General features: G+C 44.8%; 2 protein-coding genes across 2 annotated transcripts; one reads left to right on the plus strand and one right to left on the minus strand.

Moving 5' to 3' along the window:
* Positions 1–181: 181 nt before the first annotated feature.
* Positions 182–13,595, plus strand: zswim7 (zinc finger, SWIM-type containing 7). Its single transcript, XM_069700709.1, has 5 exons — positions 182–383; positions 2,085–2,106; positions 2,921–3,023; positions 9,419–9,523; positions 12,270–13,595. Exons 1-5 carry the CDS (start codon positions 308–310, stop codon positions 12,378–12,380), a joined length of 417 nt encoding a protein of 138 aa, XP_069556810.1. The 5' UTR covers positions 182–307; the 3' UTR covers positions 12,381–13,595.
* On the minus strand, positions 13,591–23,845 carry adora2b (adenosine A2b receptor). The gene is made up of 3 exons (XM_069700708.1): positions 23,633–23,845; positions 23,002–23,469; positions 13,591–15,261 (listed from the first exon to the last, which is right to left on the minus strand). Exons 2-3 carry the CDS (start codon positions 23,319–23,321, stop codon positions 14,523–14,525), a joined length of 1,059 nt encoding a protein of 352 aa, XP_069556809.1. The 5' UTR covers positions 23,322–23,469; positions 23,633–23,845; the 3' UTR covers positions 13,591–14,522.
* Between the last annotated feature and the right edge of the window lie 133 nt (positions 23,846–23,978).

Here is a 23,978-nt window from a genome sequence, read left to right on the forward strand (position 1 = left end):
CTGATATAGGTCTGCTTCATAAGCAGATATTTTATATCAGGAAAACCACAGGTTTAATAATGACCTGTTTTCCCTCAAGTGTTGGACTGTATTGATGACGTAGTATTCAGGATCCTGGGAGGGGAACACCTCGGTGAGATGGAGCAAGTGCTACTGGTCGTATCTGTGCTTTTGGTGCTGTAACGTGTCCGTGTCTGCAGTGAACCTTTATTTTGGAAGGAAAACACAACTCCGGAAGTCGTAATATTTTGGTCCAAGCTTATTGGCTGGAGAAGTTGAAGACTTCCTGAAACTAAACGGTCTGAACATGCCTTCATTTCTACCTGCAGTGGCTGAACAACTTTTCCGAGATATCCAGAAAGCGTACGAGGAAACGTCTCAAAGTAAGACGACACTAACAAAGGGAAATATATTTTAATAAACGGCATTTCGGCCGGTGATAGTTTTCACGTAAGTGTAGCTGTAGCAACACGAGCTAACAGCTGGCAGAAAGTGACTTTCTGAGCGCACTTCACGTTAAAATCTCTCTTTTCAGGAAGAACTACTTACATTTCTGCTTCCAATAAAAGAAAAAAGTGCCGCTTTTAATACGCTCCGCTGTAAAGTTAATGTAGTATTTGATATCATTTGTTTGCTCCTTGGTGTTACAGCGACGTAGTTTAATATCCGGGCTGTAGGGGGCGCTGCAGGAGCACGTTTCAACTCCAGTAGTTTTCCCAGACTTGTGTTATTATTGACTTGTCCAGGTTTACACTGCTGAGCAGACAGACTTTTTTCCTCAGCAGATATGTTGACCTCTCATGTTTCGAAAAGCTCAGATGGCACAATGACAACGACGAGCACTGGTTATGTCCTATTCACGTGTTTCAATGCGACACAACAGAAGCAGCTGAGTGGATTTGAGTCACCACAGATTTCATTATTCACACCTGTGCTATTCACGCTGCCTCACTGGGACACTCAGGTGCAGCTCACCCATTGTTTGTTAGTAGTATTTCTATTCAGACTAACATCAACACCAACGACTGCAATTCACACGTCAACAACTTCATGACCGGGTTTCCCACCTCAGTTATTAGTTACACACAACACAGTCGTCCCTGATCACTTCTTATCTGACAGGGTTATGAAATAAGGGAATGTTATGCCAATAAAGACTTACAACAAAGTCAAGTCAAGTTGTTTATATTGTCCATACTACAGGATTGCACCCTGCCACGCCCTTTATCCCAATGTTGTCCACTGTATGCCTTCATAGCCTTCATTACCAGAACACTAACATTCATTTACTGTGGTTTCTTAAATGGCCAAACTACAGCACACGCTTCTATTTATTGCTGTGGCCTCCCAGGTTAAGTGGGTTTATTCTTTTTACTGCAGTAACATCTGTGCAAGTTAGAGAGTTGGCACCGAGCCTGTCTGAGGTATTGCCTGGCCCGAGGCCATCTGAACACTTTTTAAAAACGTTTTTTTTTACCTGTATTATCTGAGACAATCATGAGACGTAAACTCTCTCCTCCGTAACCATCAAATCTGTCGCTGCTGCAGGAGACAGAAAACTTGTCAAATATATAATCCATAAGAAGCAATCCCACAGTTTTATTTAAGTTCAGGTTGTTGTTTTTTTCCTACAATTTTTATCACTTTCACAGCTATCAGTGTTGAGTGAGAAAATAAATTCCACTTAAACTCTCCTGTATGTGTAAAGCTCTTTACCATCAGTAATTGCACCCATCAGGTAAATATGTGGTGTTTTTTATTTTGTTTTTTTGATTAACATCCTGTGTAACAGTAGTTAAAATGAAAACATCAGGCTCTCATTATATAATTATCTCATCACCAGTTCTCCAGTGGCTAATAATTTCTTTTTTTAAGGAAGCACACAGTTAACCTAAACGAGTTAATGTTTGTCTTTATCCAAACAAATTCCCAATTGTGTAACTGCACGTTAGTGTATGTAAATGTGTCAGTGAGTTCTCCGACAGAAACTCTCTGCAGACTCTGATGTTTCTGTGAAACTTCGTATTTAAGTTTAATTTCTGTTAAATTTGTGGAATTAAGTTTTAAATGTTTTCTTTTTGCAGTTCCCAATGACCTGCTAATTGCGTAAGTGTACATTTCTTATCAAATATCACATTTCCTTACATCAGCTCTGCCACCAGTTACATCGTTTTGCTTTCACTCACTGTTTTTCTCACTTTAAAACTGCCAATAAAAGCAGTCATCTGAGTCGAGATGTCCGGTCTGCACATGGCTGAGTCTGAGTGGGTGTGAAGAGCAGACACCACACTGAGGGGGACGACAGATGCTTTTTCACAGTCTGGATTTGCCCAAAGTGACACAGCACTGAGACACAGTGTCGTGACACTGCTGTGTGTCTTCACGCAGGCATTTCCTAACATGTTTTTTATTACGGAGAGTGAAGGGGTGCTGCCTGTCTGCATCAACACGGCCACATCCTGTGAGTTAGGCAGGCAGCTTTTGGTTTTGGGGCTCATCACACTCATGCCCATTACTAATGCACGGATTCAAAGAGCAGTTTGTCTATGTATAACAAGTACATGTCTTTTATCTGCAAAAATCGGGCTGGAGCTGTCGACTATTTCATGTGTTGATTATTCTTTTGATAATTTTTTTCACTGAATCGTTTGGTCTTTTAATCTTGGAAAAAAAAAAACTGTGCCACCAGTTTGAAACCCAAAGACAAATTCAGTAATTTCTTAAATTTGAGAATAAAATAAAATAAAATAAAATATTTAGTATTTCTGTCTAAAGAATGACTTTGCTTTGCTGACGTTGCAGCTCCACACGTCACATTTTCACGTTGCCATGTATACAATCGCTTCAGTAAAAGTACAACACACGTCGTGGGTGTCTTGATGTCTTTCCCTCGACTCGTTTACTGCCTCATGTCTTCCAGGCTGAAGTTCGTCTTCGGGTCTTGTGCGCTTCCGGCTCTGGACTTGGTCGACCAGCGTGCCGTCACCTGTCTGTCTTCTCCCAGCGGACGCAGGATCTTCCAGGTCTGTTTCTGTCAGCACACTTTCTTTACATTCAGTAGTCTCACTTCCAAAGATTTCATCCTACAAAATGACTGATTTGTGAAGTAACATCCAATCACTGCCACAAAGACAGTTTTCCACAGCAGAGCCGTTTACAACATGTATGAGATACAGAACTACTGTATTTATTCAAAGTATTTGTGTTCCTCTAAATCCAACTGTTACGTGTCTGGATTTTTCGCCTGAGTAACAAGTTTTATCTTTACATAATGTCAAACATTTTATAACCAAGAAAGAGCAGGTTTATTTAAGTACATTTAATACAAGACATCAAGACGACATTAGAATTACATTTAAAAGATAATAAATAACTAGCAAGCAAATAAATAAGTAAAGATTAGTTAATTAATTGAAAAGCCACAGGAAGCAATGAATATTTCCAGCCATGATTTAAATGAGCTGACAGTTTACGCTGACTTCAGGTATTCAGGGAGCTTGTTACATGTGGAAAGTATAGAAAGTAAAAGCTGCTTCACCCTGCTGGGTTTTTAAAGGGACCGGAGTTGGTGTGAAAGAAAAGTGTGACAGATGGTGTTTTGGATAAAGTATTTGTAGTTTCCATTTGTTCTGTTAGATACCGTTAAATATAATCCAGTAGTGAAGTCCTGACGTGTGTGTGACATTTTATAGTTGTATAAAAGAGGCACTGAGCAGTGGATTATTACAGCGACCCTCGAGGATACAATAGAAGATGTTATCTCATTACACCTGAACAGATGTGTCATCGCAAACCTCAGAAACACGACCTGTCTCAGTATTTCCTGCATTTAATGAAGTGAGCTCTTAAAAGTTCTTAAAAAAAAACAAAAAACATTTCACAAATAAAGAATATTATCAACTGATACGAATGAGTTCATAGAAGAAGGACTGCTATTACTCTGAAATCTGTCCTGAGTCACGCTGTCCTCGACGTTAAAGTTCGACCTCAATAGGATGCAGCATTACTTGTGGTGGGAGAAACAAAGTAGTCCAGTCAGGTTGTGGTCATTGTGCCCCAAATTTCCTGTAAACTCCTTCAGGCTCTTATAAAAATAGTTTTATGAAAGGAACCAAAAAATACAATGCAGCTAAATAAAGACGGATTTTGTTCTGCTGGAACACTTTCAACTGTGGAGTCTCAGTCGTCTCACCTCGTTCCCCTCGAAGCTGTGTGACGTCTGTTGTTCAGGGGTACATACAGGAAATGATTAATGTAATCGTCTTTACATGCTTCGATGCTCTCGCACTGGTCTGTAACTCTACGAGCATTTTATTTCTCGTTGAGGTTTTGATGTTTTCTTGTCTGTTCTCGAGCTGCGATGAATAATCAAAGAGGTCGATTTTAATGCACTTCTCTCATGAAATACAAAGTCATTCTGGTGTCAGTTAAATTCCCTTCATCTGATCAGTGTTCTGGTGGTTCTTCTGAAAATCATTTCATAATTCATTATATATCAGGCCTAAAACAGAAGCATGTTTGGGGGCGTGCCTGGTTTGATTGACATGTTCTCGGGTTCAGTCGCTCCTCCTCAGCTCGTCCAAATATGGTCACTTCTGCTTCCCAAAAAATGAATTAAAAAAAAGATGGCGCTGATCAAAATGTCAGACAAGAGGCTTCAAAGAAGCAGTTCACAAACCAGCGGGTGACATCCCAGTTGGTCACACATTTCTCCCTCTCTGCTCTGCAACATCTCAGTTTATCACTCAGGCTGTCACTCAATCACAGCTGTAGATTAATCATGGGTAAACAACCCTTAAAGGAACAGTTCAACATTTTGGGGAACACACTGATACCAATGTGCGGTCTGTGCCATATGATAACTACATAGAGATACAACCAGCAGCTGATTAGCTTAGCTTAGCATTAAAACTAGGAACCGGGGATCGATTTCAGCATGTTGAAGTGTTCAGAAGATCGCTGTTCACCCTGTCTGTTGAATCTATGATAACAGCAATCTGAAAATTGATCCAGAATATTTCGGTAACCACCCAAATATTCAGAAATGCACAAACAAGCATTTTAGAGTGTAATGAGAAAGTATTTAATCGGGTTGATGGGATATATTGAGCATTTTATGGATAACTGTGAGAGCCAATCAAACCTGTCGTAGTTGAACACAGACTTCTCTTTACAAAGTAAAGCACACGGCTTCAAAGAAAGGTTTTACAACATAAACTTTATGCTGATAATAGTGTTGCTCTGTGATCTTCACAGCTCTGTTGTATGTTTTAACAGTTAGCGATGCATCAAGTGGATATAAATGGTCTCTCAAAGCCTCGCTGCAAATACTGAGCTCACGTTGTCGTCCGACTGGTTTAAATCTGATGCCGAGTTGCTCAGTAGGCAGCCGATGGAAAAGTCTGTCCACATAATTGTCTGAAACCAGAAGATGGCTGGCGTCGCATTAAGATATCATTTAGCTTCTGGCTAAATGTAATGACGGATCTCTGGCTTCTAAGAAATAAAACGTGGACCAAAGTGTATGACGATGCCTCTGTGAGGGTCAAAGGTCATGACAGCCAGGTCAGGTTGGACTTGTGTCTTTGCTCCGGTCGGCCGTGTTTGTGCAGCCTGTTACTGTGAGTTAGAAGAATGATGTTAAAGCTCTGAAAGTGAGTTTTAGAAATAAAACTCCCCTTGTAATTATTCACCTATTTGTCAAGAGTTCATCCTGTAAGACGGGAAGAGGAGGAGAGCAGATGTCTCTCAGCAGATCATAAAAATCACCTAATCGGAGACATTACTATGAAATGTGTATCCTGGCAGCAGAGACACTTTTGTTAAATACTCTGTACGAGACGCTGAGATAGAAGTTGATAAATTAATAAATTCAGCTGTTTTTGTCATTTCCCGTTAAATATATTTTTTCCATTCGAGTTGCTCATGTTGTCGTGGTTGTTTGCTCTCAGAAGGAATGAATAACTCATGAAAACTTGGCATTTCACTGCAGGAACTTTTCCCCACATCTCGTTGTAAATGTGCAATGACCTTTTCGTAAGGAACTTACACCTGCTGGGAAACAGAAGTCATGAGTGGTGTGTTGTCACATTACTAAAACTCCAAATGTATAAACAGGAAAAGGACTGATAAGAGCATCATTATTTATTAAAGGTCCCATGGTGTATAAATTCAGATTTCCCATTTCTATTTTAATTATAAAGGTGTTGTAAATACTGTTAAAGTGTCAAAATGCTCAGTCAACAGAGAAATACATACAGGCTGCATTTCATGTCATCCCACTTTCCAACCTTTTATGTGGACGAAAACACAGAGCGGCCGTTCTGTCTCAGAGCTACAAAGCACGAACACCATGGAAATCCTGTGATTGGCCTGGATGTGCGTCACTCAGGAAACAGGCAGCCAATCAGAAGAGAGGATCACTGATATCAATGCACCTTAAAAACACAGACACAAACGGCCTGTTGCTGCCAGCCTGGTGTTACCAGATCTAAATTCACTGTGAAAACGGCTCTTTCCACTTTCAACTGAGGAGCGTTCCCACTCGTTGCATCTGAATGTGTCTCGGCTTCATCTTGAAACCGGGACGTGTTCGGTAGGGAAGCTCAGAGATGAGATAGAAAACTATATTAAGGATGATTTTGGTACTGAAAACCACAAAAGTCTGGAAATAAAAAGACAGTAAAATTAAAATATGGGACCTTTAATCTGCCAATAAAACAGCAGCAAGTCTTTTCATTTGAGAGGCTGGAACAGGAAAATCTATCGTCTGTCACAGATCGTTTTTCTGTATCTGTCAACTCATTGAATGATTAATCAACTGATCGTTGCAGCTTTAAGCATGAACTGTCTGAATTGTCCCTCTTTTGTGCAACTAAATATTGAGGTTTCTGGTTCTTATTTGGGTTTTTGAGCTGTTGGTTGCAGTTCAGATTTTAACAACATTTTAAAGAGAAAATAAACTGATTTATCCAAAAGAAAAGAAAAAGAAGAATCTACTGACTTTCCTATAAAAAGCAAACAATAATGACTTTGATTTCGGTGAAAGAAAACATGAAAGCTTGAAGCACGCTTCTGTTGGCTATCAAGATGGTAAAACTCCCTGTTTTGATATCTTCAGGTTCATTGGACATTGTAGCTGCAGGACGCTCCGGAAAAGAAATGACCAGCTCGCGTTCGACGCAGCTGAACGGATACCGTTTGCCAAAAGAGCGCGAGTTAGTTTGTCCAACGATTCTCCTGAGTGGAGTCCAAAGCAAAGTCTACGTGGTGTTTTTTAGTGCTTCAAGTCGGCACACGTGAGACTCAGTTTGCTGTTGAAACGCTGGTGAATTAAACTAGAAGCAGCAGATCATTGTTGGTCGGTGTTGATCGGTGATGCAGATAAACAGACTGCGGCTGAGTATCTCGGTGACATTCCCAGAGCCTTAAATGTCCCTGAAGCCCTTTTTGTAGAGGGCTGTCCAAACTCCGGCCCATCCGGCTCTCCGTGTCTTTCCCAGAAGTATTCCCGTGAGAGCCAGCGTTTCAGGCCGAGCCGGAGCCAGAACTCTGTTCAGTCTTTAACTCTCACCGTTCACTGTAGTGTTTGCTGCTGTAAGCCTGGACGCCTGCCAGCCAGAGGAAGCCCGCAGTTTGTTGTGTGTTTTGATCATATTAGGTGCCAGCTTTGCGGTGTGAGCCTCAGCAGAGCCACATTATCTGGGATACCAGCAGGAAGAAGCCCGAGTGTGAGCTGGTTTTCAATAATCTCTGCTCTTTAGAAACTTTAGCAGCTCTTGGCTCGGTCGCTGGCTCAGTTTTACTGCCTCGATCCCCATCAGGGTGTGCACGGTGCTTAAAGTCCATGTAATTGTCTCCTTTGTACCTTATTTATAATGAAGTGTCACTTTGAACAAATGAGGTGTTTTTAGTTTTGTAGGTCATAGAGGAAGGTAATTTATCGAAGCTCTGGAGAATAATGGCGCCTCCTCCGCCATCTTGGGACGCATTACTTATTGTGACGTGTCAAGCTAATCTGCCGACTTAATGTCCTCTTGTGTCATGCGCATGAGGACGAGCCTTAAATCACTGTCGGCGGCTGGGAGGGGGCGCAGACAGGAGGTTGTGTCAGCCGAGGCCATTAAACATCCGTACGTTTAAAAATGCATCGTTTCTACCTCATCTCCTCCAGATAACTCTGGAAGCAACCTCACCTTCACCCAAAGAACTTCCTGTCTGTCCCACAGATGGAACATGTGAGAGTCCACATCCTTTATTCCTGTAAACTCACAGGATCATATTTAGCTCAGACAGCTCTGACATTTTACAGGCAGATAAGTGGATCTGAATGGAGGGTTTAGCCCCCCCCCTCCCCCCCTCACCACACACACACACACACACACACACACACACACACACACACACACACACACACACACACACACACACACACACACACACACCACACACCACACTCTCACTTTTACAGATTGAGTGGTCGGTGGTCATCGAGCCCTCAAACTGGCCTCCAAACGGGGTGATATAAGAATGTTTTGGAAACTGAAGCAGCAGAACATAAAAAATGGTCCATAAAATAACTAATAACACTATTTTTGGTAACCTGGAAGTCTCGCTTTGGATGATAAAACTATTTCTGGTTTAAACAGACTGAATGAAGTCCTGTTTGTGAGCATTAACAGCTGATTCTCTGAGATACACTATCTCATACTGTATATTTCTATACATTTATTAATCAAATTCCATGAGGCTTAAAAATATTAATTAATAATCAACAACAAGTGGTGTCCCATTTCCTTATTTTGGAGATTTTAAGCCCTACCACTTGTAGTCTGAAGGCCACCCAGCATGCACTCCTGAACGAGGGCCACCGGATGGGGAATGAAGATTGGACCTTACAGCTGGGCTGCATCTCGTGACTGCTGCTCTAATGTGTGAACAGTTTGTTTTCACACACGAAGCAGCTGCAGGGCTTCTCTGCAGATGACATCATCACTGATCTGAGACAAAGTTTCAGAGATTATATGAAAAAAAAAAAAACTCCCAAGAAGTTTATCAGCGTCAGAGCTACAATGGTTGTTTAAGGCTGTCAATGGACACGGATGAGAAAAAGATTCTTGGAAAACAAGTTCATGTTCTCCCTGTTCTGATTCTCAGAGCTCATGTCTGGACTCGTTGAGGCACATTGGAGATGTTTCCTCACGGCCCCTCGGCTGCCGACACAAACAGCACTGTGATCGCAGTCTGTGTATAATTCAAAAAAGTCCACACACACACACACACACACACACACACACACACACACACACACACACACACACACACACACACACACACACACACACACACACACACACACACACACACACACACACACTCTGCCAGGTATTCAAATGTGCTTTGCATGAATCTGTTGCAGGTAATGGGAGGCTCGGGGCGGCTGTACACCTGCTTCCTGTCCTGTCACTACTGCCCGTGCCCGGCCTTCGCCTACACCGTGCTGCGCAGGAACGAAGGCCTGCTGGTGAGCTTCACGCAAACTGTCACAAACGTTGTGCTACACACAGTATCACGTGTTACTTTCATCTGTTTCTGGATTCACAAATGGAGGGAGGAGGGGTGTCACAAAATGTGCGAATCCTAAAATAACATTTTAAATATATTGCTAAATAGCACCTTATTCTGAAATCAGATCAGGCTTTTCGTATTAAAGATAGTTTAATAAAGATCTGTACAAGCAGCTGTGTTTTTAACGCCCTATTTGAGATTACATCTTGGGGCCTGATTTACTAACAATGTAAAATCACACGCAAACTTCACACCACCCGCAAAAAAAATGTCCCGTCTGATCTACTAACGACGTGCAGTGAGGATCGCGTCTTTCAAATGTTCAATTTAACACACGTTGTCCATTTTGCGTGTTTGCCTGCATGCTTATGTAACATTGGCCGTTTCTGCTTAAGGGTGCAAAATACTGGGAAGGAACATTCAAATAGAACAATTTAGCACCCGCATCGATATTTACTGGAAGTAGAAATAAGAGAAGTGATTGTTGTGTATTTTAGTACGACTGAAGATGTTAATCAGGTGTGAACATCTGGAGACGGCTGCTCTTATTGTGGTGAGAAGACGCAGGAAACTAAAGATAAAAACGTGTTTTACACCCGTGAGATATTGTTTTGAGATGACAAATTTATAAACTATTCAGACATATCGTTTGTCCAGAGATGACATTTCTGAGTTATTGAATGAACTGAATGATGATTGGCAGCCAACAACAAGGAGGAGCCACGAAATACCAGCAACGTCAAAACTTCTTACAACTCAGCATTTTCCTGCCTCTGGGTCATTCCAGCGTATCTCTGCTTGGACGTCCCACCAATCCCGTTATTCAGGTGAGCTGTCAGAGGTCCTGAATGAGTCCCGCAGAATTCACAGGTTCCCTCATCAGGTTCACGAGCACTCGCGAGACACTGAATGAAAAGTCACCTGCTCATCACAGAAAGATCTGGACCTGCTGATCGGTGTTTGTTGGAGGATCTCATCCACCGTCGCTCCTCTTTTATTTGCCGACGTTTTATTATGAAGCCATTTTTTCCCCTATTTATATTTCTTAATTTTAATGGGATCAGATTTCCTTTTGCGGTCGCTCTGTTTTCCATTGCTGGAATCACTTTAACACACACAAACCCCTCATTTAAAGCGATTTACACCTCATTTCAATGATGCAATTACTCTTAATAAATCACCCGCAAAACAGGTGTAAAAAAGATCTGCTAACTTAGTTTTTGTTTAATCTAGATTAATATTGGTGTATCCTTTCCTGCTGTTTCTAATATTCAGTATTTTAATGGTCTTAAGTTTTTGCATCGTTTTTGCGGAATATAGACTTTGATATGTAGATTATGAGGTTGCAGCCTCCACATGGTGCTCCTCCACCTGTCAGGGAGTTCGCTGTCACCTATTTGTAGCCTGAGAGGTGACACTCAAAGTCCCAAATAACCCACCAATGTACACCTCAACATATTTTGAAAAGTGGGAGGGACCTGCTCCCACATCCACAGTGGAAATTAGAGTACATAGTTGGTAGTATATAAAAAAAGAAAAACATCCTGAAGACCTACGTGTGCATAAGTCCTGCAGGGCTGAACTCACATTTCAGGATAGAGAAGTCTATTTTTGATTTAGACTTTATTAATCCCACAGTGGGGAAATGTAGTCGTCACAGCAGCATAGAAACACAAAAAGGTGCACACAATAAGAACGAATACGTGTACAATAAAATAAGAAAGAAAATAAGAGCAATGAATAAATACAGCTTGGGATGAATGGAAAGTGTCAGGTGCTATGAAATGAAATGAAACGAAACGAAACGAAACACGGTGCAGCGTTATTTTAGGGTGGTGTCGAATAGTCTGACAGTCGTATTTACACACAGAAGAAACTCCTCTCAGCCTTTGTGTTGACTTGTCAGTCAAGTGTGTATCCCAGAACACCGGAGACAAAGCGCTCGGTGAAACGTGCGCGACAGATGTCTCGTGGTCAGGTCGTGTCTTTCTCTGGTCACCGGCGAACGACCTCCGCTCCTCCTCCGACCGTCGGGCGGACTCGTCTCCCCGGAGGACGCCGCTATAATCAGTGTGAGAAACGGAGGCGAGCAGCAAAACATTCACAGACTCAGAAAAACTCCGCTCCGACTTTTTCCAGCTTGTTGGATGAAGCTGGAGTCGAGTGTGTTGTGGTCAAAAGCAGACGACACTCCGGAGAGGCGGAGAGTGTGATCACGAGTCGGTCCGACGACATGAAGGAGATCCGCTCATAAACGGTCCGCACGAACCGCAGCACCTCACTGTCCTTTGGAGTCGTTTATATAAAACACAGCGTGAGTGTGGAAATGCTGCGAGCAGGCGGCTGAAAACAAGCCGATGATTAACGAGTTAATACTGATAATAATATGCGTGTTCAGAGACGTGATACAGAGCCGCGCGTCACTCATCAACACAATCAACCCGGGGTCACTTATTTATCACACAAACATCCATTTGGGAAATAAAATGCACTCAACTTTTTTTTTCTTTCTTTCTTTCATTCATGTAGATGTCTATAATTTGATTTGTTTAACACTCCTTAATGAAGATTATTCAGCAGAGCGGCTCGACTGTTTACGGTGGATTTAAATTACTGGTGTCATCACAGCTTTGTGTCCGCGTCATTAGTCGCTCTGAATGCCGGAGTTCATGTGATGAATCGCGCCTCTTTTTCTCTCGCAGTGCAAACACATCCTGGCCGTCTACCTGTGTCGGGCCACGGCCGTGACTCAGCAGGAGAGCGTGTCCGATCAGCAGATGTCCACGCTGCTCAGCGGGACGACGGCGCCATGACGACAGGTGGGAGACACACAGAGGGACACACACACAGAGGGACAAGGCGCCCACGTTGGACACGGACAGCTTGGATCAGCACAGAGAGGACACGGTCACAGTTCCTACTCTGTCGGCCAGTTTGTCTCGGAAAGACAACAGATGTTGCTTTATTTATTTATTCTTTTTAATCTGTTGCCAAGGAAATGGCATCTGTTCATTGAGGACATGCAGGTTTATTTTTAGCATCTTTGGATCTGAAGCGTCATCAGAGACATTTTAAAAGCACAAACAATGTTTCCGCTGTGTTGTAAATGTGACTGCTAAGATGTGAGGAATAAAGACGGGCCTTTAACAATATAAACAGCCTTTATTAACAAAATAATTCACCGTACATACAGATTGCATCATGTTAAATAGCAGTAAGAGTTTAAAGAGAAGAACGGCTGCTGGAAAAGTCGAACATCAGTTGGATGTTTGTCCTGATTAGTAACGACACCCGACAGGAATGAAAGGCAGGAATGTTGAACCACGTCAGCTCGTTATCGTCCTTTAAAACCCAAAAGAAGGCAATAGTTTGACATTAACCGATAGATCGTAGAAAGCCGGAAAGCTACAGTACTTGTTTTTTTTGTTTTACAACGAAGACAATAACACAAGGTTACATTGCAGTTACAGTGCAGATGTCTCCATTGGAATGTACTAAAGCGTTGTCTCACTCCGGTGGTGTAGCCCTTGAAGTCAGAGGTGGTGCACTGGACACGAACGAAGGGAGGCGGTGGAGCACGTGAAGCACACCGAACAGGACAGGCCGTAAAACCTCAGTGCAATGTTTTCATCAGTGTAGTGATGGCTGTCAGGGTTGGTTTTTAATGACAAAAGACACTCTGAACAAATCTCTGCTCCTCCGATTGAATTCAACCGGAACTTTTCCGGGATTTAAAGCTCACGTCAACCTCCACCGAGAAAAGAAAGAAAAAAGGAGGCGGAGCATCGGGCCTGAAAAGCAGCGTCGCCTCACTGGGACCGTGGAGCGTTAAGACTCGGCCTCCTTAGTGTTGCCTGGTTCACGCAGTTTGTCGTCGATGTTTGCGAACACGGAGGAGCGTCGAGCGGTCACTCAGAAATCACAAAGACAAATAGGTCCTCCGTGAAGCTAAACCCTAAACAACGTGTTGTTTTCAGTCGGTGACTCGCGGAGGACTGACTGCACTGACGGGGCCTCAGGATCCCAGCTGAGACCCAGGTTGGTTTAGATGAACGACGGCCGATTCAAATCGCCGTGTTCATGTAGGACAAACGAACGGACTTCCCGTGGATCTCGGCCACGCGGGGTCACGCGACGAGTCCGTGACCTCCGAGGCTGCGAGAGATGATCCATCATGCTGGAAATGAGTTGTTTTTTATTTATTTTTTTCCTCTCGTTTATTTTTGCTGCTCTCTTGACTTCGTTCTTTCCGACATGCAGGACGGTGCACACGGTGCCGAGGTCCTCCACCTGCACACGCACAGCGACGGCCACAAACACCGGCACTTCGTTGAGCAGCAGATGACACTGGAAACATTTCTACTATACAAAGGTTTTGTTTTCTGTCTCTAATTTTGGATCCTGACATGAAGAGTTCCTCTTCTCCCCGTGATGGATTCACTTTAAAGAAGACGACTACTACCACTACCACCACTACTACCACTACTACTACTACTACTACTACTACTACCACTACTACTACTACCACTACTACTACTACCACTACTACTACTACTACTGTACCTTTAGGGTCCACGAGTACAGATCGAGCCACACATCGTTTTAATCTGTACATTCTCAAAAACAAGGTCTTATAATAAATAAATTATGAAACACGGGCACTTAATGTTGACAATATAAAATATAGCGGGGTGAAGAAGAGGAGTGTTTGAATGACGAAGAGCATTTTAAGTTTGGATCCTGTTCACGGTCCTACAAATCCAGTTAGCTTCTTACAACTCAAGATCCTTCACGACACAAACGTTACGCAAGACTCGACTCGACGCGTCACTGCTTTCAGTTCATAAATAAATGTCCACATACTGGATGCGGTAGGCGTCTTCCTCACTTCACACCCTTGTTCTGTAAACATGGAAAAACCTCGGTTAAAACCGCCGGCGACGTAAAGTGGCGTCCTATAGCAGAGGGTCGATGGTCATGTGGATCTGGTCTCTGTTGCGTCTGCTGCCGTTGGAGCTCCGGTACAGCTCCTCTTTGCGGCACAGGAAGTGCCGAGTCAGGATCTTTTGGAAGGTGTTCCTGAAGTCCTGGATGCGGTAGGCGTAGATGATGGGGTTGACCGCCGAGTTGGCGTGAGACAGAATGATGGCCACGTACATGACGACCTCCGGCTTCGGCAGCTGCCGGTAGAACAGCGTGCGGCAGTTGAGGATGTGGACGGGCAGCCAGCAGACGGCGAACAGCCCCACGATGATGGAGAGGGACTTGGCGGCCCGGATCTCCTTCTGCAGCAGCCCGTGGTGGTGGTTGTCCCCGTTGCCCACGCACTTCAGCTCGATCTGCCTCAGCTGCTTCCGGGCCACGGTGAAGATCTTCAGGTAGATGCCCAGCATGATGAGCAGCGGCAGCAGCACGCACACAAAGAAGTTGAAGTAGACCATGTAGTGCATGTCCACCACGCTCTCAAAGTAGCACTGCAGCTCGCAGCTCTGCAGCAAGTCCCGGGCGCCCCGCGGGGGGCCCCCCCCCACGGGGCCGCCGCTCGTCCCGTTGCCGGCCTCGGAGCTGCCGTTCCCGCAGCCCGAGTACTTTAAGTTCCACCCGAAGAAGGGGATGAGGCCGATAACAAAGGAGAGGATCCATAAGATAGCGATGATCTCGCGGGCTTTTTTTCCCGTCATCAACTCCTTGTACCTGGAGGAAACACAGCAGAGGTCACCCTCAACGTTTAGTTTTTTAATTAGGATGTTTCAGACCAATGTCACTTTTAAAATAGGGAAAACAAAACAGTGCAAACAGGTGAGAACAAATCATCTTCCGGGTGCTTTTTTTTTTTTTTTTTATGTGATAATTCAACACCTGCCTCTTCTTATTGTTTTAGGACTTTAAAAAGACTCCGATTTGACAGTCATGAAGACGATCCGAGCAAAACTTCACACTAGAAGTGATGAAATAATCCCTCCACCCTCAGAGGAGGACTTGTGAGTGGGTGTTTGTGCAGTTTGCATCACATTATTCTGAAGCAGCTACTTTCAGCAACACGGTGGACTCACGGTGAGACGCAGCGCGTTGCAGGAAACCTGGACTTCATTCTTTTTTTTAATGCGTTTTTTTTTTTTTTTTTTTTGTCGTGTAAAACAAACAACAAAAAAAGACAGGAAATAAGACAGGGAAAGAAACATTTGAATGAATAAAATAGCGGAAGTTGAAGCACATTAAAGGGAGAATGGACAGATCAGATTCTCCATCTCGACAGTCGGCAGCCTTGTTTTTGTAAAAAGCCACCAAATTGATTTTGACAACGATGTTCAGGGTTTTTGTTTCAGGCCGTGTTGGATGAAGAAAAAATACCACGCAAAAAGAAATGCAAGGAAATAAACAGAAAAATAAATCTGAATTTGACTAAATAAAGGAACAGCGGAATGTATTTAAAACTACAATAAAGGCTGTTTGTCTCCACCAACCAGACAAGTTGCTGTTTACATCCGTGTCTGTCCAGACTCGTAATATATGTAGACAAGACTCGAAGGGATTTATTAAGCAGAGACGATTCTGATAGAAACTCAAGAGTTGTAGCCGTGACAGTCGACGATGCTTCAAATATGGATGTTGGTGCAACGAAGCTACAAATTCTCAACGGTGGAGGCTTCGCACAGTTTTACCACGACAGCAGGGAAGATTCACACGATCAGCAGTTTCGAGGTCCAAAGATCAGTGTCACCAAGTCATCTAACTAAATGTGAACTATGGTCCCGATCATAACTCTGCTCCTGAGATATGGGACTGTCGTGAGGTCACGGTGACCTTTGACCTCCAAAATCAAATCAGTCCATCTTTGATTCATACGGCACTAATTTGAACTACTTGTTGGATATTATGGGCTAAAACCAGGCTTGATATTTTATAAGCTGCTCATGCGGTCTGTATGTATCTACTGCAGCCTCAGATCGATTCAAAAAGTCCACGAAAAGATGAAAATACAGCAATCAGCCAAAAACACAGACAGGTGAAGCATTAAGTACAAAACAACACACAAGCAATAAATCCTCCTTATTATAATCATAATAATAATAATAATATTTATAATGTTCATATTCAGTATTCAGAGAGGAGTCGGTTCATTTTAATGTTAATGTGTTGAGCTGCTGTTTAACTGTGTCGGGTCCGACTGAACGTTCTTCTAATATTTTGTCGACCTAATTCATTTTAATCGGAGGGACAAAATATTAGGAACGCCTCTCAATTGACCCAATACAATCAGCATAAATCTCCGATCATGAAAGTGGAACTTTACGACACCCAGTCAGGCAACACTCGTGTGTTCCTCCGAGCTCGTTCTCATCTTCAGAGTGAAAGCTGCTCCTCTCGCTTCCTGCTTCGCTTCAATTCACACAGCAAACACGGCGCTAAATATATAAACGCGTCTCGTACGACCCGCGAGGCCGACTTGTGTGTTCAGATGCTGAGTTTCACAGGCGGCTCCAACACACAAATGTTCTGGTCCTCTCGTAGTTTCACCTCCTGTTTTTCAGAGCCGACCGAGGGAGCGGCGGACGAGTGCTTTCGACTGACAAAGCCGCACGTGGACTCGCCGTGTTCCTCGCCGAGCCGCGGCCCGACAGAAATGTGATCTGAGATCGTACGGAGAGCCGCAGCACACGGGCGCCGTGGAGACGCCGGCCGAGTCACGCTCACGTCGCCCCGATCGTCCGCATCATGTGAGCACAGCTGGAGGCAAAATTCACCGTTTCCTCAAAGTGATTCAGGCGAGCGGTCGCATGGTCGTGACTCACACACACACACACACACACACACACACACACGCACACACACACACACACACACACACACACACACACACACACACACACACACACACACACACACACACCACACACCCCCACACCCCCCCACACACACACACACGCACACACACACACACACACACACACACACACACAGAGGTCGGTCTGAGACGAGGTGTCCCAACCGATCCATCTGATCTCTGTCCTGCTGCAGTCACACTATCTGAACTTCGATCGGGACTTTAGCAGCAACACTTTGTTACGATGATCAGTTCTGGATCCTTCTGAAAACACGAGCTGATGGTGGACGTTTAAATATTGATAAATCATTTGTGCTCGTAACAAAACATTTGCCAAGTTATTGTTGATCAATCAACAAAGAACTCCTTATTGTGAATATTTAACGACACGTTTAAACATTTTAAAAGGTAGTTTCACTTTTTTTTTTTCCAAAGCAACACTCTCCTCTCTGTATTCACACCCCCGTATGTCCTTTTATTATCCTCCTGCTAAGTGAGACAAACATCATAAACTGATACCATGCTAGTGTAAATAATGAATAAATATTATACCGGTGCTGTATATTAATATAACACCAGTGAGCAGAGGTCTCTGTAAAAGTTGAGTTTGTACCGTCACCCTCATAAAGCTTTTGTAGATGTTAATATAATGTTGTCAAAGTGTCGAGCACCTGAGTTTGATTTACGAAGTTCCTCCTCGGTTGGGAGTCAAACGTCTGACTCCGCCCACATTAAGAAAACGCCCTCCGACTGCAGTGAGAAGCTTCTCCGTTAACTTCAGCGTCTCTCGCTTCACTGAAGACGCTGCGTCGCCCCGATGTGACAAACACGGATGTAACATCTGTTGTACTTCATTTCTGTTGCACCACATTTGATAGTTTTGCAGTTGAAGATTTCTCAACGAGTCATTCACTCTTTAATCTACAGTTTGGGTTCATGATAATTATCCTCCTGATAAGGAACTTTTTATATTTCAGAGTTCCCCCGAGTCTGTTGATTTCGGCGCGACGATGCGGCTTCACATCGCATGTGATACGGATTGAAAATGGTTGAAATGTTTTTTTTCAGGTGGAAATTACAAAAAAAAAAAAAAAGAGGTTAACAAATATTGTCCCGTAATTAACCAAAGGTACCGAACTGCAGCCGCTAACACGGACCGGCGTCGGGCCACAAACAGCCAGCGAGTGAGATAAACAGAGGAAATGCTGCACGTTGTTTCAAAAACCGGTCCGTATTCACACCGAAGCTTCACGTCACTTCCACTGAAGTCGGTTTATCTGAAGCAAAGATGAAGAAGTTGAACGACCACATCGTCCAGTTCCAGGTTTGTCCCTGTTTTTGTTGTGATCTGTTCACAGAGATCCAGTGAAGGCCAGCATGAACAGAAGCGACGTCCGCCACCAGAAGCTGCTTCGCTGGCTGCTGTTTGTGTCGTTTCCTGAATGTCACGCTGTGTCAGGACTGGAGTTGGTGTCGGACACACCAGCAGCGTCGCTGCTTTCTGTGTTTGATGACGCAACACGAGGCTGCTGCCGGTGAATGTGCTCGTCAACGGGAGAAAACGCTGGTTCTGGTCTCTGTGGGCTTCATGAAGAACTCTTTTGGTAAAGTAGCTGCTGCCTCGTCCCATTAAGGGCCGTGAGGACGAGCGCGATGAGGAAGGCGCGGGCGCCGCCGCTCGCCACCGACTTCCACGACACGAACAGGAAGTCGAGTGGCGTCGAGGTCCTGTTTCAGCCGGGAGGAATTTGCAAGTGAAAACGAGCCGGCGTCTTTAACGATTAGCCCGGCGGAGCTCGCAGCGGAAAACGGCTCCGTGCACGAATAAGTCAGACGTTCATCGGTGAGCGAGCCGAGCCTCCGTCCTGACAGCGAGGTCATGAATAATACAGAGGAGAGGAAGCTTCAGCGCTGGACGGCACGCCACACCTTCCTCTCCACCTTCCTCTCCACCCTCCTCTCCCTCCCACTCTCCGTTCATCACGGCGGGCCGCACAGAGTCCATTTCCCAGAAGGTCCATCTCCCTCTCTGTCTTTCTGTCCGCGGTGGCAGCGAGCGAGCGAGCGAGCGAGCGGCCGGCTGAGCGGATTAGTGGCGGCATGACGACAGCACGCTGGCATCTGTCTTTGTTCTGCTGTCTTCCACCCGCTCCGCTCTCCATACATCCTCTCGCTGCTGTCTGGGCTTCTGCCCGCGGGGCTGCTGACCTATGCCGGGCCACACACACACACACACACACACACACACACACACACACACACACACACACACACACACACACACACACACACACACACACACACAGGGCCACGCACACAAAACATCCGTTTAAAGCTCCCTGCACGATCAAACACCGACGGACAGTTTGACATCTCAGCCGGCTTGTTGCTGCATGTAAACGGAGGCGTGCAGCATTTGCATTGTGAATTGTACGATGTTTCTCTAAAAATAACAACAAGCTGTGTAATCTGGTGATTTGAGAGTAAACACAGACTGGAATTTGTACAGATTTGCTTTGACAGAAGAGGGAGACGAGAACAGAAGATCTTCTACACTCTGCTGACTCATCGCTCAACCTGTCAGTAAATATACAAACACAAAACATCCCTTATATTAACCACATGAAACTATACATTCTTTAACATCTGCGTGAGTCCATACAACACTTTTTTGTTTTTTTGCAAATGAACGCGATGTGATTATTAAAGGAATATTTCAACAATTATATTTGGTGTTATATTATATATTTTTCCCCCTCCAGAATTCGACGATGGCGGTCTCATATCTGAGTTCGGTCCAAAGCTGGAGTCAGAACGGTTTGGCGCCAGCGGGGTGTAGTACAGCCGTCAGTCCACTAGAGGACACCGTGTCCGACCAGATCGTTCCCATTCAGGGGTACAAACGTGATCGAGTCCACGTAAGGAGGAAGTTGATGTTTGGACTGAACAGAAAAAAAGGACTTTTGCCTTGACGACGAGGCCACGCGTCTCTCTGACGTGATGTATGCGACCTCACTTGCGTATACTTTACCGATTTTAACCCAAAACACGACCTTTTCCTTAACGTGGTTTTTGCTGCTTAAAACTGAGGCACTTTAGTTTTGACGCGTCGGCGAGGCAAAACGTGACACTGCCATCGTTTCCTCTAGTGGACTCTCAGGTGTGTTACACACTCGGGTGTGCAGGGGTCATATACACCGTATGTTTCTGTTCTTGTACGGACAGCTTGTTCATTATTTATCTTCAGAGGTGCTGGTAGACAGAAGTTGTCGTCTTCAGACTGAATCAGGTCAGCGGTTTTCTCCCCTTCGACTCCACTAATTTTTCTAGCTGCATACTCAGCAAACAGACGTGGGAGGCATCAAGCTTCTCGTCTAACGCTCAGCAAAAAAGCCAGTCTGTGTATTGTTAGTGACTTTAAACAAGGCCGACTTTGTTGTCAAGTCCGACCCAGAGTCTCTGATTGAAACTGCAAATGATTAATGTCACTTTCTGATACTTTACATTCTGGACAAGCCGCAGCGCTCTCGCTCATGGTTAATCACGACGCTGACGCGCAGTCCTCCACCTCAAACCTTCACAGTGGTTTCACATCAGGCGGCGCTCCATCGCTCTCTTCTCTCCGCAGATGATCCCGGGTCATCTCAGGACTCACTGACTCGCTGTATTTATTGTTGCGGATGCTGGATGTCTGCATCTCGGATCATATTTCCCACCATTTTTTCACGTGAGGAAACCATGAATAATAATCAGCTGTTTGAAGTCCAGCCGTCAACAGAGTCCGGCCCAGTTCTTCAGCTCTAACTCTTCCTCATGTTTCTATCATTTTGTCAGGATTTACATGGAGAACGGCAGAACGCCACACCCACCGCCCTCCTACATGTGCTGCAACAAAGGCAAAGAAAGTACCCATTAAAATCCCGGAGCTGAAATCTGTTTAAGTCAGCAGCCTGAGGCCGGATGCTGAACCCATTCCCCGACCGCAGCGAGATGCTCCTGCTGAGGGTGGAGAGGATCCTCTGAGGTCCACGATGTGCTCAAGTTTATCTGAGAGCTTCTCCAGGACGAAGGGACAAAGTAGCCAGAGGGTCTTTTTCTGAGAAATGTGAACGGGGATCGCTGGAGGCTGGAGGAGGGTCTTTGTGTGTGTGTGTGGGGGGGGGGGGAGATTCTGTTATCTCAGGGGACTTCAAACATCTGGCGCTGGTCTTTTCACTTTTACTAAAACCATCTGCAAAAACACTTTTATCTGAGACCTAATCGAGGTCCCATAGGCCTGCAGACCGGCCAAACACAAGCCTGTGGACATGAGCTGAACACACACACACACACACACACACACACACACACACACACACACACACACACACACACACACACACACACACACACACACACACACACACACACAGATCTTATTATCACATGAGGGGGATTGTTTTCAGTGCACACTATGTGTATGAAAATATCTTAAATGTCATGTAGAGAAGTTTTGACAGCACGCTGTGAGTGTGTTGCTCTTTTAAAGGCAGGTTCCACGTCGTGTGTGTGAGGAGGTGAAACGAGAGGTGTTGCGCTTCGGTTTCCATCTGTCGGGGGGGAATTTTACGAGCCGCTCGCTTGGTGGCGAACAACTCATCCCAGACTGGTGTCAAACTGTCCTTTCTAGCCAGCGTTTGAGTCTGATGGAAACAGAGTGCCAAAACCACATCCGGCGGTTAAAAACATTCACTTCTGAAAGAAAGAGAAAGCGACATCTCCAACACGGAGAAACCCCAGAAACAACAGCACCTGCCGACAGACAGCTCCCATCTCACAACAAAAGCTTGTATTTCTCAATTCCCAGAAATATCAAGCAGCGGCGTGTCGTCCCTGCCGGCAGCTCTTCCGCTTCAGGCGGACGGCGGACGCGCTCAGTAGAGCTCGGTGGCCTTCGCCACGAGGTTCAGCAGAAGTGACACTGTGGCAGCTATCGATCGAGCAGCTGCGCCCGCTCTGCTGTCACATCACACACCAGATCTTTGCATGTTTTTTTATGAGCTGCAGGAGGCTTCGGATGACACGCAGCCAGCATGCTGAGCGTCGTAGATGCAGCAGAAGAGATTACCCAAACACGCAGATGAAGATTTTGTTACAGTCATCACGAAATGAATAAAGGCGGGAATTACTAATACCAGTTTTACATTATAGGGCAAGCACTTTAAGGCATAATCTGTTTGTAACACCAGATTTAAACCCTGTTTAAGAAGAGGGTTTGTCTGATTATCATGTAATATTAACTATCAAACAACAGGAGCCACTGAGCTCTGCTGTAAACTGAAGGGTCCGGTCACAGAACTCATATTAATCTTCTGTAAAGGGGATACGTGACGGTACCTGCGGGCTTTTTAAGAAAACAGCAGAGAAGTCCCGAGTGTTTCTGCTTATTTAGCACTCAATATGAACAAATGATTAAACAGCATTAAAGTCCTGCTGACAGATGAGGAACAATGACAAGTGAGTTAAAGTGAAGATAAGGATCAAGGTTTCTTCACCCTTCACACTTTCATCACTGATCTGACAGATGGAGAGTCCAGGAAAACAGCTCGGAAGTAGTAGTGAGCACTCACCTCAGAGGAATTTTGACGGCCAGGTATCTGTCAATGGCAATAGCAAGGAGACTAAAAATGGAGCTCTGAGTGAGTACCAAGACAAAACAGGCGAGGAAGAGGCATCCATAAAAGTCCAGGTATATACCGATGCTGATGGTTATGGCAAAGGGGATGGCGAGGCAACCGACCAGAATATCAGCCACAGCCAGAGACACCAGAAAGTAGTTGGTGGCGTTCTTCAGAGTGGTGTTGATTGCGACAGCCCAGCACACCAGTATGTTGCCGGATATGGAGAGAACAGCAATTACTAATTCAATCACGATGTAGAACGTATTCATCTCAGCTAAAGTGTGTTGAAGGAGGACGAGGACCTGCAGGCTGTGCACAGAGAGGACAACACTGTTTCTAGTCCCAGAGGAGTAAAGACGTTTTTCTGATGTAATCCAGAAGTAATCCACAAGTGAGAGCTGCAGAATCAGCCATCTCCTGAAAGAAAGACAACACGTTTTACTATTTAAAGAAAAAGTTAGAAGCTCACCGTTTCTGCAAAGTTGGCACATATGTAATAGCTGCTCAGTAACCCCTCAGTCCTCCTGCTCGCTGCGTAAATGTGCCATCAGATTTAAAGGCGCTGAACATCTTTGCTCACCTTAATGAACCTGCACATCGTCTCTGGATGTTTTCACATCAGCAGCGACTGATCTGTGGAGCGTTTCAGCGTCATCTGGAGATTCGTATCGCACGCAGTGTCAACCAACTTCCCCCGCAGCAGCAGTTTTGAAGTGGAGGGAGAAACGCAAGAAAAAAAAGGAGGGGGGACTCAAACTCACAGAGAAGCCACGCCCCAACACAGACACACACACACACACACACACACACACACACCACACACGCACACGAATAGCCCCCACACAAGCACAGCGGTTACAAGTACAGTGATCAGGGTGGAATCCCAAGTGAGCGTCACCGCTCCGCCGTGCGTAATTACGCGCCAA

Source organism: Brachyistius frenatus, unplaced genomic scaffold (genome assembly GCF_029030835.1).
Source record: "Brachyistius frenatus isolate BFR_SWC_R1_liver_20210118 unplaced genomic scaffold, ASM2903083v1 Contig_34, whole genome shotgun sequence".
In the NCBI taxonomy this organism is placed as follows: domain Eukaryota; kingdom Metazoa; phylum Chordata; class Actinopteri; family Embiotocidae; genus Brachyistius; species Brachyistius frenatus.

Excerpts from the sequence above, each read along its gene's own strand:
- zswim7 (XM_069700709.1), top strand. The coding sequence starts at position 308 with ATGCCTTCATTTCTACCTGCAGTGGCTGAACAACTTTTCCGAGATATC. Across the intron at positions 2,107-2,920 it reads CCCAATGACCTGCTAATTGC|GCTGAAGTTCGTCTTCGGGT; the intron begins GTAAGTGTACAT and ends CATGTCTTCCAG. Across the intron at positions 9,524-12,269 it reads GCAGGAACGAAGGCCTGCTG|TGCAAACACATCCTGGCCGT; the intron begins GTGAGCTTCACG and ends TTTCTCTCGCAG.
- adora2b (XM_069700708.1), bottom strand. The coding sequence starts at position 23,321 with ATGAATACGTTCTACATCGTGATTGAATTAGTAATTGCTGTTCTCTCC. Across the intron at positions 15,262-23,001 it reads GCCGTCAAAATTCCTCTGAG|GTACAAGGAGTTGATGACGG; the intron begins GTGAGTGCTCAC and ends TGTTTCCTCCAG.